Raw genomic sequence first — 18156 nt, 5'->3', positions numbered from 1 at the left:
TATAAGATCTACCTTCTTAAACTTTACGTCAGATGTGATAAATATTTATATACTACATCCACACTTGGTGTATATTTCACATTCAGACATAAATAAATAATCCTTGCTTTATTTTTTCGTATTGCATAATTTGAGAAATATGTTATTCTCTTCTTCAGGAAGAAGCTTCACTATTAATGTGTTTGTGTCCCATCTGGTGGTCAAATCTGGAAATTACCTGGCACACACACACACACACACACAATGAATAAACAACAGGATTATCGAGTCACAACTGACTAATCATTCACCAAATGTTGAAAATAACATAAAGGGGAGGGGGTAGTCTAGATTTACAGAGGAATTTGTCAGCTGATGACTTTATGGAAACCTACAATTAGATGTCCCTGAAAATAAAGAAGAAACAAAAAAAATATATATATCCTGCTGACTTCTGTCGGTTCTCTTCATCTCAGCTCACGCAGAGCGGGTAACAGAGCCTCTGGCCTCCCAGAGGAAGTCTCTTTTCACATGACAGAGATTGAGATCATCAGATCTCTTTAGATTGCATTCAAGGTTCAGTGGCCTAATTTATCCTTAATCACCTTAATTATGCCACAACACATGCTTATTTGTGCTGATAAAACAACCATAAAACACGCAAAAAAATATTGTTATAAATACAAAAGTAGCTCAGGAGTTTATCTCCACTCATGCGAATGATGATACAATTTGTTGCAGAAGTATAATGTCACACTGAGGAAGAGCCTCCTGCAGAATAACCCAAAATTTAATCTGAGTACGTTTATTCAGCCCGGAAAGATTAAAACCTGGTGCCACAAATATTGATACCCTATAAATCAGCCTATTTGTGAGTTCTACTTCCATTTTTTGAAGTTGATTGGAGATTTAGCATCTTAAACAGTGATCAGTGCCTTTCTGTTCGGGCATAAAATTGAGGGGACACAGTTATTTTCTTCTAGGCACCACGCTGCGCGACAGAGCACAGTGAGCAGGATGTCTCCATCACAACCATCACTATTGTGTGGAGTTTACCAAACAGTGAGCAACACTCCAGTTGGGTAGGTCATTAAGCAAAGCATGAGTATGTGGAAATGTCTCCCCCAATGCAAGCTGCTAAGTACGGTGGAAGGGACCTTGATGCTCTGGGTCTGGTCTGGAAATCTTACAGCACATAATCAGAAAATGGTTGACCAGAAACAAAAGGAATCCCCTTTTGAAAAAAATCCCCTTGTGAAAAATTTAACAAAAAAAAAAAAGACCCAAATAATCACGAAACACAGACATCATATGGGCAAATAGTGATTGTCTTTATTCATTCACAGGTCGGTATATTTACAATTTCCTAAAAATTATACGATTGCATTTCACATGGCAGAAAATAAACTAATTCACATCTAAAAAAAAAGGAAAGAAAAAAGACAAGAAGCTTGCCAGATCTTTATAACGGTTCACATAAAAGTGGCATGTAAAACTAAATGTTAAGAATTCCCATGAAAATCCACAACAGATATAATGAGGTCTGAAAGGTTCCCTAGCTTTATGCTCACATTGATAAATGTTGTGAAGCCCAAACAATGCAAGCCATTTTCAAAGAGCAAGCATAGCCCTATGAGGCTCCTCTTCACCATCAGCTCTCCTATTCTTTATATTGAAAATATACTTGGGAAAAAAAAAAAAAAAAACAGAAGATTCCTGAATTATTTAAAAAGGACAACTTAAAAAACACTTAGTTTTTCACCAAAAATTACTTTTTAAAAACACATTTTAGAATAGACAACCAAACAGGCAACTCATAGAGGGAGTCTGATCAAATTAATATGAAGAACAAATCGGCTTTTATAGAATTAACAATGCAGGGAAGCAGCTCTGAATGTCTTGTTATGATTCTGGTTTAGGACGATTATAAAAATAGCATTTTGCATGAAGCAACTTCACTTTATGTGCATGCATACCATAACTAGACATTAGCTCATGGTCTAACTAGGTTCCTGCTGTGATGAAGATATTAAAATGGGACATTTAGAGCTGTGACAAAAATCAACCAGTCTTAGAACAACGGCTGAAAGAAAACTAGACTAATTTTAGACATTTATTTTAAGCATAACTTGTTCAAAACATGGCAACAGATTATTAACTATTTAAAAACAGGTGCAGGTCTTCACAAAATCTGGATGAGATTTGACACATTTAAAAGCAGGATTCAAATGTGCAAGATGTAGCACGGACGCTCTGAGATGACAGAGCACAATACTGTGATGGATAAAGTCAGGTTACCTTCAGCAACTGCACTGTTATTTGATATAGACGTCGATACATCTTAGTTTTGGCTATAACGAGTGTCCTCTCTGACTTCATGTCAATTATCTATCATAGCAATTTGAAAAAACAAAAAAAAACATTTTTTGCAAAGCCCTAAAAACATCATCTACTCACTCAAGAAAAGGAAGAATCAAAAGTTAACCTATGAGTGACAGAAACTGGGAGCCGAAAATTAACTAAGTTGCCTTGACTCAGAGACCTGCACAAAGATTTAAAAAATCCTGTTAAAATCAGTGCAGCTCACTACAAAAAGGAGTAATGACAATTCTAGCTGCTTGAGCGAGGAGGTTAGCAACTTGGGGTCATTATTCTTCCAATGAAAATACATTTTTCGGAGTCCAGGTCAGCGGCACGTTAATTCAAATGAAGCGACAGACTGATTTAAGAGGCAACACGTCTCTGCAGAAAGCAAACAACCGCCAATTCTAATCTGGAAGAAAGGGAGAGAGTTTTCTCAAGGCACGCTGTCAGTTTCCTCAGCCTCCACCAGGCAAGACTGGTCCGAGTCCAAGACCCGGAACGGAGGGTGGTACTCGAACGCCGTGATCATGGTGGAGCCGAAACTGTGCCTCTGGTGCAGAAACCAAATCACAGCAGAGACTCCCACGATGGCCACCACGCTGAGAATGACCAGAGCGGAGACCAACGGGCTGGGTTCTGAGGAGGGGAGAGGGAACAATGCAGGGAAGGTCTCAGCTACGAGGACAAAGACCTCAGGGATATAAAGAGAAACAACAACAGAAAGCTCAAAGAGGTTCACTTACTGGGTCTGGGCTGCTCCGCTGCTGAACAGCAAAAGAAAAGAAAGTGAGTTGAGACAATGCAGACTGTAGCTTCAAAGATCACACACTGAGTGCATATAATTAGAGTGGCATGAAAAAAAAAAAAGTATGTGCACCCCCTTGATCTTTTTCACACTACAATCACAAACTTTAACATAGTTTATTGGGACTTTATGTGACAGACCACGACAAAGAAGCACACAATTGTGAAGTGGAGGACAATAAGGTTGTTTGAAAAGATTTTTCCAACAGATATAGAGAGTCTTCAAAGCGTTGGTATTTTCCTCCCCAAGTAAATACGTTGCAGGACCTCCTTTTGTTGCAAATACAAAACAAGTACGTTTTTGGTTATGTCTCTCGCAGTTTTGTGCATCTGGAGACTGAAAGTTTAGTTATTGCAAATACTTCAAATTCAGGTAGATTGGACGGAGGGAATCTGTTTTAAGGTCGAGCCATAGTCGCGTGTGGACTTGAATATTTTATACTCTTGTATGATGCGACCCCCATGTAAAGTGTCACCTTTGTGACACAGACTGTTTTTGATGTTGGCCAAAAGATCAAGCTTGTTTGTATATGCGACCTACATCGCCTGTGGCAAACCACATACAATTTGTCACTACTTGTCAGATCAACGTTCATTTTTGAATTAACCAGGAGTCGGTCAATTCAAGAGTCTCGCATTGCAGTTGAGCTCAACTTAAAGAGTAACTCAACCCCAAAATCAACTTTATTTTTGCCAATAAACTGTTAACATGGTTGTCTTATAGAACTGTCTACATATCCTGGTAATCATTTAGAAAAATTGGTGCATATTTGTTGAAATCCTGCTTTTGTGTCTACAATCCTCAGTGTTGCGCCATCCTAGACGCCCTCGTAGGGTTAAACGGGGGTCTTGCATTGAATTTCAAATTAACATTGCTTTCGGTTGATGTGAAGCAAGTCTGATATAGTGACGTTGGTAGCGACTAGAAACAAATCTACCAACTTTTTATGCGTTATTGGCACATTTATGTGAAAGCAATCAATTGTTGTGCAGTTGGTGTCTTGAGGCAGCCAGGAAGGGTTGCCTCAAATGTGGGTTGGACATTGGACATTCGCGCTCCGCGGCTTCAACAGCCTGCAGACAGAGAGCGGCAGCCCCAGATCGGCCTCCCTGTATCGGCCCGAACAGGAATGCCGTGAATTTCCCCCTCTGCCTTCCATCATATTAAAACCTGCCTGCTGCAGTCAGAGCAAAGAGAAGATCAACCATTCTTTGTGCCCACATTACAAATGAATCAGGAAGTGCAAAGGTGCCGGTGATCCTGCAGCAGAGCTCAAACTGATAAGCCTGCTGTGACGAGGGGGGGGGGATCCTCCACCTCAAAAGACCAAGCCGGGGGCACAACTACCAGCATAACTCTGCTCATTCTCCATGATTCAATATAGCAAAAATTAAGCTCATGGCTGCTTTCCCCCCCATGCTGAACACAGACCCATGCACTCCCTTTCCCACATATGCCCGCCCACTTTGATGGGCTTTTTCAACTTTGTCTGGGGGCGGAAATATGCTTTAACATGGGGGTGAGTTACACTTTAACTCAGTTCTGTTTAAAGTTGACATCTCATGCTTTTTAATGCCTTCATGTTCACATTTAAATCATTCAGTTGTGGTCTATATAAAGTAGAATGGCATGGTTTTGGTCTGAATTTCTCGCTGCTCTTTTGCTGCTGTTCTGAGGTGTGTCTGAGAGCAACTCGTTTTGGTGCTCTTTAAAAAGGATCCACGTTTAGTTTTAACAGTAGACTTGATTTGAGAACTATCTATTTTAGATGTAAAAACAATACAGTAAAAATACTGTACTGTAAAATAGTACATAATTTCCTTTCACTTGATTATGCATGGTTTTATGTAAAAAAAGACCGAAAGCTGTTAAAAGAAACTGTAAACACAGCTTCAAACTAAAAGGCAGAAATGTGCGCAGATTTCAAACATTTTCTACTTTTAGTTTTACACAGGAGGATGACTCACTTTGAGGTGCTTCACAGACCACTCCATTCTCCACGTCATCCTGGCAGCTCACGTTCTCCCACCTCCCTGAGCTGCTGTGCAGAGCCACACAGATATCCCCCAGTGGGAGGTCAGGAGGAGAAGGGCTGTACTCCCAGTTAGTAAACCTTACAGACTTGTTGTCTGACCACTTCATGGCATCATCTGAAAAGACACAACAATCCGTCCTTGCCGTTTCTGTACAGTCTTTTTTTGGTTTGCAGGAATCTTCCAACAGTTTCTCTTATGGATGGGAGGAAATATATTTCAATAGGCCAGATAACAATATATCCCCTGCTGTGTGTGTCAGGAATGCTTTGAAAGCAAAAACAACAAGGATTTCCTGGCATTATCTAATACCAAAGTTAAACTCTTAAAAACTGAAAACCACCATGTTTTCAGAGACTTCTGGTCACATGACCCTTACCGTCTGTGTCATATTTCATTCCCAGCCAAATATTGACGTTGCCTTTCCACACCTCTGGACTATAGCGCATGACAAAATCATTTTCTTCTGCACTCTGGATTGTCAAAAGGCCTGCAAAAAAAAAAAAAATAATAATAATAATTATGGCGAATAATAACATACATAAGTCGAATGTCTCTTTTCTTCAAATAATTGAAAACATCAGAAGTACCAAATCCTTTGCAGTGCGAAAGCGCTGCTTCAAATACATAGCTCTTGATTTTGTCTTCTTCTCCATGGACAAAGTGGTAACATTTGTCTCCAAAGGGGACCCAAGTGCGTCCATCTGCAGGACATTCTGGAAAAAAAAAAAAAAAAAAGCAACTCAATACAAACTTCTAAGCAAGGCTAACGCTTTGGTCGATTCAATTTCAAATAGTTTTCTACACTTGAAAATCAAGCCTCAAGTTTCACTTGGCAAGACTTATAGCAGGATTAGCTGCCGAGTTATAAACAGAATTTACAGCACGTAGCCATAGTTTGTTGCTTGAAAATCATTCTATAGCCCTTTTCTTTGGGAACTAGAAAAAAAAAAAAATACTATGTATGTATATCTCCATAAAAACATTTCATTGTCCCAAACAGGTCTATACAAGGTTGAGACAACATCAGCTGGACAAAACTTGTGATATATTCCTATATTATGTTGTAATCTATATTGCAAAATCTAAAGCATAAGTAAAAATTTGTCTAACTAAGCATATTCTAGTTCCGCTAACGTTAGTATTTTTATTTATTTAACCATTTTTCCAGGAAGTCCCTCAAGAGAAAATCTCAGGAGACCTGGCCAAGAAGCACACCCGTATCTATGATCCAGAAACTGGCCTTAAAGGAAGACAGACAAAACAAAGTCTTCCCAAAATTATTCACACCACTCACACATTTAGGTTTAAGGTGATCTTTTAATGTCACCAGCAGGTTTTCTTCTGACTGGAAAGTATTATTAAATCTCTGGAGCGGCCCAGCCAGAGTTCTGACTGGCAATTACAACAAGAGTTTAATTGATGTAATGCCGATAAAAGTTTTTTCTATTGATTATCCAAAATGTTATGAAGATTTTTTGAAATTTTCACTAAATGCAAGTAAAAACAGATTTACAGGGTAGCAATTTAGGGCTTAACAGGGTAATAGTAGAATAACACTTGTTAGCGGCTGCAATAACAAATAACAAAAATAAACACATTTTGCTGGTCGTGTTCCACTTTTATCAGAACAATGACCCAAGAACATACAGCCAGAGCTACAAAGCAATGGTTAGATGAAAGCATATTCATGTGTTAGAAGGGGCAATCAAAGCCAGGACTTAAACCAATTTAATATTGTTGGCAACGTTTGCCGATTTTTACTCACAGGGACATTGTATGCTTGACAAGCATAGAGATTACTAATATCGAATCCCAATAATTGTTGCAATATCAATGTTTGAAATACAAAGGACTGCTTAGAAGCAATATTTGGTATGATATATTTCCAGCGTCATGCCATTTGGTCGATGAGTGAAAATATAATTAATATAATTATTGTAGTATCCAGCAATGATTTGTTGTCTTTCCCATGTCTATCACAAACTCTGAATAAATTATATCAGTTTGTGGTTGTAATGTGACTGAATGTGAGAAAGTTCAAGGGGGATAAAAAGTTTTGCAAGAAACTGCAGCCAAATTGCAGTAGGGTGCCATCGCACTTGATGAAATGATTATCACTAGGGGTGAGCACCTCTACAGAGGCAGAAATTTTGGTGGTTTACTGGTCTGAAGCATGTAGGTGGATGTTAACGCAATGCTCAAGAGAAAAGACATCTGCAGTAAACTCAAAAAAGCAAGTGTGGCTGCCCATCAGTCTGGAAAGGGCTGTAGGTGGAAGTGTAAAACCTTCTAGACAGCTGCCAATCTTCTCATGGGTGGACAGCACTGCAAGTTCACCACAAAGTCAGATTGGCAATGAACAGAAGAAATTGGAAAAAGCCCAGGACCTACTTCTCAGACACAACAGGCCTCAACTTGTTAATTACTAAAATATGTGACAGCAAAACAGTGTAGGGGAAAAAAAACAAAAAACTTTAGCATAACTTTTCTATAAGGTCACCAGCAAATAAAATATTCACATCAAAAAGAACATGGCAGCACAGCTTCAGTTAGCAAAGCTGAAGTCTAAAACAAGAGTAAACAGTAAATTAATGTCCTCTGGATCAGTGGTTCCAACCATGGTGCGTGGGCCATCAGGTACCAGGCTACACAGACAGAATAAATGGCATTATTTCCATTTTATTTACCATCAGATTCTAAACTATGTTAATTTTGAAAAAAGCGGGATTCTCTCCATTACACTTGTATTGACGAATCTCCATGGATCCATTGGATTCAAGGATTTTTTGCCACCAGACGTTTTTTTTTACAGAAAATACACCTATTTGTATCCACCTGCACTGCAAAAACGGAGCTAGTTCTTAAAGTTAGTGTATTTATCCTTAATTTGAGCAGGTAAATAAGATGATTTGCCAATGGAATTAAATTTTTGCACTTAAAATAGGAACAATTCATCTCAACCATCTTATTTCAAGTGCAGGATATCTAATTATCTTATTTTAGGGGTCAAAATACTCATTCCAATGGCAGATAATCTTACTTACCTGCTCAAATAAAGGATAAATACACTAACTTTAAGAACATTTTACTTATTTTTAGATCCGTTTTGCAGTGTGGGCCCCATTTCAGAAAGAATGGCAAAAGCAGCTACTCTGATAAGTTCTACCTCACACTGTCATACTCAAAGTTTGCGGTTTCAGAACAGGTGATATCAAACAGGTAACTAAACTCAGCATCTAAAATCAACCGAGAGTTGAGCGCGAGCATGAAAGAAGCCCTCAATGGAACGCAGATAATGCAATTCACCATGGCAAGGCCAGGGAAGAAGAAGCCTCCAAGTGTGCATTTCCTGCAAGTGGAATTAGAAATCTTTAATGAAGGCCTTTGGAGAATATTAAACTATAAGTAACTAAAAGAAACAATGTTGCATGGGCTCAGTTTGCCCACACTACTCTGCTCGGGAGCCGGGTTGTTTCACGGAGTAATTTGTTGTCATAATTGGACTCGTGGTAAAGGCTTCTGAGCTTTCTGAAATGAAAAAGCCAGGGTATGTAGGAATTTACCCCAGAAATTAGAAATTACTCTGGCCACTAACCCAGCTTTCTGAAACGGGGCCCTGGAGGATATGTTTTACTTACTTTGAACACAGATGACTGGAAGTAGTGTCTTTTTACACTATTCATAGTCTGTTAAAAAGAAAATCTCAAAAGAGTACCAAAAGGAGGCGTTCTATGGTCATCAGAAAATGAAATGTGAGATTTGACTATTTTTTTTTTATTATTAATCTCCATAAATCAACTAACCTCCCAAAGAAATAAATATGATATAAGATAAGAAATTCCTTTAAGGTCCCACAATGAGGAAATTCTGGAGTGACAGTGGCAAAGACACAAAGTTACACACAGTTTATGGTAATGAAAGACAGAAAAAAAAAAAAAAACAACAACAACAACAACAACAAGGTACGAACACTATATGCAATAGTTTAGTGGTACAAAATAGATGCATAAAGGGAGGAAATGCTAAAGCACATGCACAAACTGATGTGTAGCTGCACTGCAGCAAAAAAAAAAAAAAAAAAAACACTGGGGAAGAAAATCTAGGTAAAGCTGAACTGAAGGCTAAAGAGAGCTGTGTACAAACTAATGACAGATGATCACTGTACATTACTGGTGTTAAAAGCTCTTGAATTTGCTGCTAAATTTAATTCGACACACGGCACTTTCTTACCCCGGTTCTGTTTAAGGCATTTTTTTTTTTTAAACCAACAAATTAGATTTCAGCTAGTAGTTTTGTAGTGCCTCAATAACCTTGAAGCTGCTGCAGCAAATGAACCATTGATGCCTGAGAATAGGAGGTAGTAATAAAACCAGAAAAAGTTTCCTATTCAGAAATGTAGGGCATCAGAAAATCTCAAAATACTACTTTGCAATTTTTCAGCCCCTGCTTCCTCTGCGTAAAACGGAAGACGCAGAGGAAAGGACCCCCTATACGACCCCGGTCTCTGAAAACAGTTTCCTTATTGTAGCTTGATACTGAATAATAAATAAATGAATGAGGTTTTCATGGAGGCCATCATGTGTGGATGAGAATGAGTCACTTCCATTGTTATAATTTATTTAAAACAGGAAGTCCCATTAAAAATCTGAAGTCTGAACAATTAAAGAAAGAAAAATAAATCCATTAAAATTACATTTCTCCTTTACTGTATTTTTATAATACTTTTAAAACATTTAACAGATGCATTTTTGTGTATTATTCAAACACTTTGGTGCACGGTGGGAAAATGCTTTTCTGTCTGTGAAAGCCCTTAGGACAGGGTTGTCTGAAGTGTGGCCCCATTTACATGGGGCCACACTTGTTCAGACACTTTGCAGGTGGACCCCCAACTGCAAATCAAGAATCATTTAGCACAGGAGGTTGAAGCAGATGGAGGCTTTTTATTTTTAACTAGGGAAAAATTATTACCTACAAGTAAAAATCTTCTTACAAATAATAATATTAGGCACAAGACTAATTATTCGTCTTCTAATAATCAGTGTTTAAATTCTCAAATTTTATAGTAAATCGGCCCACATCCATCTAAAAGCTTTTAAGCAAATGTTATGGTGCACCGAAAGTTGCTTTTGATTAATTTAATAAAATTGGATAAATAAAGCAAACATTTTCTAAGACTGACCCAAATCCTACTCTTATCCTGACAAGAAAATGTCCATCGAGCCCAAAAGAATTTACAAACTGCCTGACCATCTTTCAATACGACAAATGTGTAAAACCCTGTTTAAAAAGGGGACATATCATGGTTTCTAATGCCTTCTTTTTCACATTTAAATCATTTTAGTTGTGGTCTATATAAAGTGGAACTGCGTCGTTTTGGTCAGAATTCCTTGTTATTGTAGGCCCACAGCCCCTCCTTTACCATCTTCTGAGGTGCGTGTGAGAGCTCCTCGTTTTGTTGTGGTATCTTTAAATGCAAAGAAGCATTTCACACACCCTGCCCCCCCTTCAGGTCACAGAGCGTTCCACTCCACCCCGGTCGGCCATTTTTGTAGCATGTTGGGAGACGGTGTGGTGAATCAATTGTGTGGGTTCATACACCCAACGACGAACATTTAGCCTCATCCACTTACAGTGGTGGGCACAGTCGCGCTAATCTGCAAACAAGTTATTGTGGAGTTAACTTTTTGGTAATACCATCATTATTCACGCTAAGTTTAGAAACTGTGTGTGGACCGCTTAGTGTCCACTTTATTGGGGTACAATACTTGTAAGTATGATAACAATATTCACGAGATATTCATCCGCATTATGTCTGAAGACACGTGACTCAGGCTGAGTGACAGCTGGTGTTTAGCAGCTAGTGTTTTCCTTGTCATATTTCCCCAATTTATCTTTGGTTTACTGGTAGGGAAGCTAATATTTATGTTCGCATAAATGCGCTTGTGAGGCTGAGTTTTTGGTTAACTGTTTCCTCCACTGTCCACTTGTTGCTTCAACTTGGAATACAAAATTGGAATTAAAACAATTTAAATGATTCACAAAATCAATTAGCTGGAAGTGCATGACCTTGTTTAGAAAGTTCAACAGCAAATACCGTGACATTATTGTTGTTCAAAGAACATAATAGAAAATAGAGAAAACTGAACGTCTTGAAAAATATGACTCAAACAGATTATAACGATACGTACGCAGCACCTGGACAGACTCCATTAAACTTTTCTGCATTCCCAGAGATTCAAAGTACAGAACAAAACACATGTAAGGGCTTAAAAAGTGGGCTTTTAATGATGTGGCCACTTTAGGTTTTGGATATACAATGTTTTACTCATCCATTTCCTATAAATCTGACTAATTTGTGTACTTTAAATATTGCATGCTCATCTTGTGGAACAGCTAAAAGAAAAAGAAAAAAAAATCACAAGACCATTTTTGGGGTAGTTTTAGTTATATTAAGTATTGGACGCCCCTGCTCAAGAACATTCAAATGCAACCATTTGGAGGCGGCTTGGAGGTTCAGTCCTTCCAAAACTTACATAAGGCCTATAGATTAAACTCAACCTGCTTATGTCAGCTATTTTATTTTAAACCAGACGACTAAACAGAAAAAGCTTAATTTTGTTTATGGATCTGACCCCTCTTTGTTTAAATTAGTTCAGCTGCAGAGGTACACCCCTCCGGGTATTTTTGGTGACAGGCAGATTCATAGCTGACACAACTTTGGAGCGTTGTCGGTTTCAACTTGTGACCATTGTTCCCCTTTGCACTATTTTACGTGCAGAACCGGCGCCATGATTTCAGAAAACGGCTCTCGTTGTCATTTTTTGGCAGACATGTCTTTTTTTAAATGGCTTCCTTTTCGAATATATTTATTTATTTATTTGTTTGTTTGTTTCTTAAGTTTCGTATAGCTCCAAAGCGTTTCGCAACATGGACAACGTTCTGCGTAGTCATGACGCGCAGGGTCAGATTTTGAGGGGACAATTGTCGACATTGAGGAAAGTTGGGAGAGCCAGCTGCGTGTGTTTACATACCTCCGTGCGGTAAAGCGCGTCTCATCGACTGAAACCCTCCACAGACAACAACATAAACACCCTTAAAAAAAAAAAAAAAAAAAAAAAAAACAGGCCTAGTCGGTGCAACAAAAACCCACTGCGTCTTTCAGTGACCGTGGCGTGTATTTCTTATTTTCTACCTCTAAGAAGTGATTTTACCCCCCCTCACCTCCAGCTGAAGCCGTCTGCAGGTGGACACACAGAGCGAAAACCAAGCAGAGGAGGAACGGAGAGCGGGGGAGATCGCCACCTTTCTTCCGCGGCTCCATGATAGCAGCACCACCAGAAAAAAAAAAAACTGCAGCAGCAGCTCCTGAGTTTCTCTCCTCGACTGTTGCTCTCGACTCGCAGCGTCGCCAGCAGCGTGAGCCGTGATCCCTCCCACGACCCACCTCCGCGCGGCACACGCGCCCCTTCCGAACCCAACCGGGCCTGGACGCTGCGCCTTTAAACAGCGTCCGCCATGTTTCCGTCGAATCTGTGTTTATGAGCAATAATATCTGGTGTGCAGCAACAACAGAGGCAGCTGAAGTTTTTTTTCTCCCCCTGCTTTCTAGTAGCCACTCAAAAGGGTTTAAAATGTGCACATTTGTGAAAAAAATATTACCATTATTATAATATAGAAAAAATATATACGTTACTGTTCGAAATCAACAATGTTCCTGAACTGGATTTTGTTGGTGTTGTTTTGCACCAGACCAAAAACGATTTTGCACAATTAAATCTGTAGATGGCGCTGCAAGGACAGGGATCAACAACACAAGTCAACTCTAAAGTGTACTTTCTACATTCAGACTCATCGAAATATGTTCATTATGGTTTAATAGGCTTCGTCTTGAAAGTTGTTTAAAACAGACATAAATTTATCAACATCACTACCTAATTAGTTTTGAATAAATGTACAAAGGCACGTTACTTATATGCCTTGCCAAAGCATTCTTATATTATATAATATAATACAAATATAACCAGAAGCTGTAATAATCTTCTTCTTGTTCTCTTCCATGAATAAAAAAAGAAGTCTTACAGCAAATAAATGTTTGAAAGAGGAGCAGTTCTCACACATTGTGCCTGCCCAAAACTATTCATCCCCCATCTGGAATCCTTGTTTATAATAACGGAATTAAAATAAAAATCAGGGTTATGGCAAGGAGATCTTTGAACCTAAAATAGCTAAATCGTAAAAACAAAACAAAACGTGGAAACATGGAAAAAGCTGCTCAGCAGTTATAAAAAGGGTTTGGTTGCCGTAATGCCAATCGAGATTTTTCCACCGATTATTGAGAACAAGAATAAATAGTTTTTGGCAAACCATTAAAAAATGCAAATAAGCTTTGATTTTTTATTTTTATTTTTTTAAATATTTGCTGCTTTTACTCTGTTTTCTTCTCACTTACGAACAATCGTTCTCATTTTTGACCACAAACTTCTGGCTTGAATGAAAAAAAAAGTTTAAAATCAAAACCATATATATATATATATATATATATATATATATATATATATATATATATATATATATATATAAACTTAACTGCAGGGCTTAAACCTTGTCGCTCGTTATTTGTACTCCACCTGACTTTCCAATTTTCCACCATCACAGCCAAATTAAAGTTAGATTATTTCATGGTGCTTTCTTGTGCTCATTTACTCTTCTGTTTTTTTGAAAATGTGTCTAATTTATCACAGGATGCTTTAACGGTGCTGGCTAAATAAAGGCCGTCAGAAGTAAAGAACTTCATACGGAGTGGATAATGGGGACAGGGAGGCTTGTAATTAAGTGGAAGAAAGGAGGTTTCAACTTCACTGCTTGTAGGCGCATGTGGCACAAACACAGACAGCTGGAGCGTGAGTTTTGTTCCTCGTCTGGAGCCTGTGGCTTCCCGTAGGGTGGCACAACACTCTGCGGGCTACTGTGGGGGGGACCCATCTGCCACGGAGAGGCCTGCTCACAGTCGGGTACGTCCAAGCAATTAGAGTGCCTCCACTAGTGCACTACCCTCCTGGTGCCCCAAACCCACCCTGTCCAGGCCATGCATGTTGTCACCAATCAAATGTGACAGTGTTGATAAAGTACTTACCAGATCTTCACCTTCTGGGTTAAAAGCAAAGGGGATCGTAAACATTTTTATGCAATTTAAACGGTACAAGCTGTTTAAGATTTCTCTCTCAAAGAATGGGGTTTTAGTTTGGTTTTTTTTTGTTGTCTTAAGACAAGCCTGTGTTCATCTTCTCATTTAAAATTTGAAAATTAAATGAAAAAAGCACATCATATGTTTCCTTTGATACCATTAGACCCTCACCTTTGACACGTTTCTAGCCACACACACGACATGATACAATCTCAGTAATCCCCTGTGTGTAAAAGGGTAATTGATTAATGTGCAAGTTGGATAAATGGGGCCAAGGTTGCGGCGGTGAAGTTTCCATTTTTAGTTTTCACATTTGAAATTTCAAAACAAATCACAATTTTTCTTATATTTTGGAATTATTCTTTAAGACTGGCCTTTTTTAAATTTGTGCTATTAAAGTACAAATCCAGTGAGTCATGAGTGCTAATGAATCATAATTTAAACATTGGTTTCTTCTAGAGATGTAGCCTTGGCTTTTAAAGTCTGTTTGTACAGAGAGCTTTTGCGAGAATTTTTCGAGCTGCATCGAGTAAATCATCCATAAATGTTTATATAGCTACATCACCGTTTAGAATAACATTACTAAGCCCTATGAACCTGCATGCAATTTCTAGAAACATTAGGGATGTTATAAAATGTAACCGTGGGTGTTGTTTAAAAAGAAATTACACACGTAACACCTCACACTCACAATAACAGCTTTGCTTCAAAATATCCTTGAGGAGCCAGCGGTTTTGTCTCAATCAACGACCTCTTGCAAATGGCACCCCTGAATCTACAATATGTCAAAGCTTTTGGGACCTCGACGTGTTATAGAAGTGTTGTCCAATTTGTCAAAGTACGTCTAATATGAATTGTATTGACTCGCTAACTCGGAACTTCAGAAAAGCTTAAATATAACTTCAAATGCTGATTGAGATGTTAAAATATGAAACGTAGTCCTGTCCTGCTTTTCAGAGGAAGGACCACATGTTTGGAAACCTTGAATGTGAAAACAGTGACTTAAATTTTTTTCTTTGTAGCATATGGTTTGCTATGTTTTTTCAATTTTCCTGTAGGTTTCCAACATAAATGTTTGCTTTTATTTTCATTTATGCTATGGACCTATTGGGGGGGTGAAGAAAAGATTTTAGAATGTTTTTAGGGGTAGATTTTAAATATTTTGTGCTGAAAGGTTGTTTGCATTTTCTCCTTTAAGAGAGCACCGAGTGCATCCATCTGTAGGCGGCTGCTGTATTATCCACATTGCCCGTTTTTTGTTTTTTTTTGCTAGAACCTGTATTAGTAATGTGGAGCAATGTGTTTCCTTTGCTTTAAACTTGACTGTGCCACCTTTGGCTTTGCCTTAAATATAAAATTATATTCTGAAAGGCTCAAAACTAACAGATTAAACTGGGATTTTTTACATCCCAGATTTGGTATGTAATGGCAGGTGATAAAGCAAAAAAAAAAAAAAAAAAAGGCAGGGAAGTTGCGGTTGCGTTCAGGTGCACCTTTTGAAGTTTCCGTCATATCATCCTCATAAACAACTATGAATTTAAATGTATTTATTTGGTTGAAGATTGTGTCATCTGATATTTACTGGGCTCATCATATTAAAGAGGGATTTTATGGTATTCAAAGTGACAACTGTGGCTCTTAATGGGCCATTTTTTAGCACAGTGTTCAGACTGCATTTCTTTTCTGACAACGAAAGCATTCAAATATTTAAATAAGTGATTAATAATGACATGGGTCAGGGTTACAATGCTACAAACTTAACATTGGCTGTGGTGTTTTTTTGAGTGATGTGCAGAACCAATCTGGCTCCAAACATGGAGTGCATCCTCATATGACCAGACTAATCTATCCTAGTCTCTCACTGTCGTGACCAAAATCTTCTGCATACAACACTGAACAAGCGTTATTTTGTTCAACAGTGAACTCTTGCACAGTGAGTGTGAATAGAGGCTTTTCCTGCTCATATCTTCTATTCACAATATGAATTGCTACCTTCCAGCAAACGGTACAGAGTGCCCATTTGCTAACTTAATAGATAAAAATATTCATTCATCCCTACCTCCATCAGATTAATAATCATTGTAGGCATTTAGTGTGCGGACGTATGAAGGCTGCTTCAAGGATTTGGTTTGCTGTGTTGGTTGTTGGTATGTATGTGTATTTTTTATGTTTTTATTGTGCAGCACATGTTTTTGTTTCAGTGGTGTAATATGTACTATGTGTATTCAGTGTTTGTGTTTTTGTTTTTTATGCTGGCATTTTTGTTATTTTATCTTTTTAGCACATGTAGTCCAAGACAAATTTCCCCTGTGGGGATAATGAAAGTATAATCTAATCGATTGCAGGTTTGCATTACTATTTTTGACATACTTTTGTTTTTCCATGGGAAAAACTTGCTACATGACTTAGACTTAGACTTTCTTTATTGTCATTTTGTAGCACAGAGTGCATACAGAACGAAATTTCGTTTTTTCATACAGCTCAGAAAGATTGCAGTAACTCTACAGGATACCTTGCAGTGAATTTACAGTACAGGATAAGAAAAATGCAGTGGTAAATCACAGTCAAATACAGGATAACTTTCAAAGATACATCACAGTCATTCTGAGGTTCTATCCGAGTGCTCCTCCTTGGCTCTTGGACAACGCCTTTGATCATTCTGAAATCTTATGAACGGCTCCCAGAGCTGGGTAGAGTAGCCAAAACCATGCTCACGTCAGTAGCACTGCTGCATACATTTGCAAAACAATGTCTTCTAAAAACAAGAGAACGTTTTTTTTTACAATACTGGGTAACATCATAACTTCTGATTTATGAATATGAGAGGCAAAAAACACAGTTGGTGGAAATTCTGGTATTTTAAAGATGTATCTATTCACAACATAAAGCTTCTGTAGGCGATACTTACATAATGTATCGAAGTAGTGTAAAGTACCTTCTGTGACAATATATTCACTCGACCTCTCGGTGGCTCCGCAGGCTCAGCAGATAGAAAACAAAACAATAAAGTTTGTGTACGAACAAGAAGTCTCGCTTCAGCATCAGTTGTAGGTGGGAACCTTCAGACGTTTTGAAACGCAGCCAGAATCATTAGTACGATTTGCCACAGAAAGACCCTTTCTTCAGAGGGTCATCTCTTTATCAATTTAAGGGCACCAATTTGTTTCTGAAACGTTTGAATCTCCTCTCCCATCTCATATTAATGTGTAGTATTAGTAATGTACATTAGTAAAAGTTAATGTAGCTCAGTGGTAAGGTAAGTTTATTTATATAGCACTTTTAAGTAACAATACATTCAAAGTGCTGTTCTCAAATGTTGTTGCAGTGGTTCTCAAATGTTTTTTATGTTGCGCCCACCGTTGAAGAATGAAAATTGTAACTTATCGTTTTCTGTTTTAATGCATTAAAGCCGCCATTCTGAAGATTACCCAGAATCCCTTTTAAAATGTGTAACAGTTGAATACAGTAAATAACAACCGACTAGTTTCTAACAACTATAATTTTTCAACATTGCCACACTTTTAACTTTATAATATTACCAACATTATAAAAAAAAGTTTTTATCTCCAATGCAATGGAGCCATTGGTTTCAGGATTACAGAGAATCCCTTCCTAGTTATTCTGCTGAATGCAGGTACAAACCAACCAGCAGGGGGTGCTGTTATCACATTTAGAAGGCTTTAGACAGCCTGTACTGCATTTTCTGGACAAAAATGGGTGTTCTTGCACCCCCCGTATTTGAGAAGCACTAATGTAGCTTATCAGCGCTATAAAAGACTAAAATCACA

General features: G+C 38.2%; 1 protein-coding gene across 3 annotated transcripts; it reads right to left on the bottom strand.

The window, feature by feature from the left end:
* Window positions 1-1289: 1289 nt before the first annotated feature.
* On the bottom strand, window positions 1290-12679 carry cd302 (CD302 molecule). Of its 3 annotated transcripts, none has more exons than XM_021322313.2 (6): window positions 12406-12679; window positions 5772-5897; window positions 5561-5671; window positions 5116-5298; window positions 3087-3104; window positions 1290-2979 (listed from the first exon to the last, which is right to left on the bottom strand). In XM_021322313.2, exons 1-6 carry the CDS (start codon window positions 12503-12505, stop codon window positions 2777-2779), a joined length of 741 nt encoding a protein of 246 aa, XP_021177988.2. In that variant the 5' UTR covers window positions 12506-12679; the 3' UTR covers window positions 1290-2776. The 3 variants fall into 3 exon arrangements, with proteins under 3 accessions (XP_021177988.2, XP_012729511.2, XP_035995307.1); XM_012874057.3 differs by having other exon boundaries at window positions 3087-3107; window positions 12406-12671; XM_036139414.1 differs by lacking the exon at window positions 12406-12679 and adding an exon at window positions 12216-12255 and having other exon boundaries at window positions 3087-3107.
* Window positions 12680-18156: the final 5477 nt, after the last annotated feature.

The sequence above is a fragment of the Fundulus heteroclitus genome, chromosome 7, assembly GCF_011125445.2.
Source record: "Fundulus heteroclitus isolate FHET01 chromosome 7, MU-UCD_Fhet_4.1, whole genome shotgun sequence".
In the NCBI taxonomy this organism is placed as follows: Eukaryota; Metazoa; Chordata; class Actinopteri; order Cyprinodontiformes; family Fundulidae; genus Fundulus; species Fundulus heteroclitus.
This window is presented reverse-complemented; position numbering and strand designations above follow the sequence as displayed.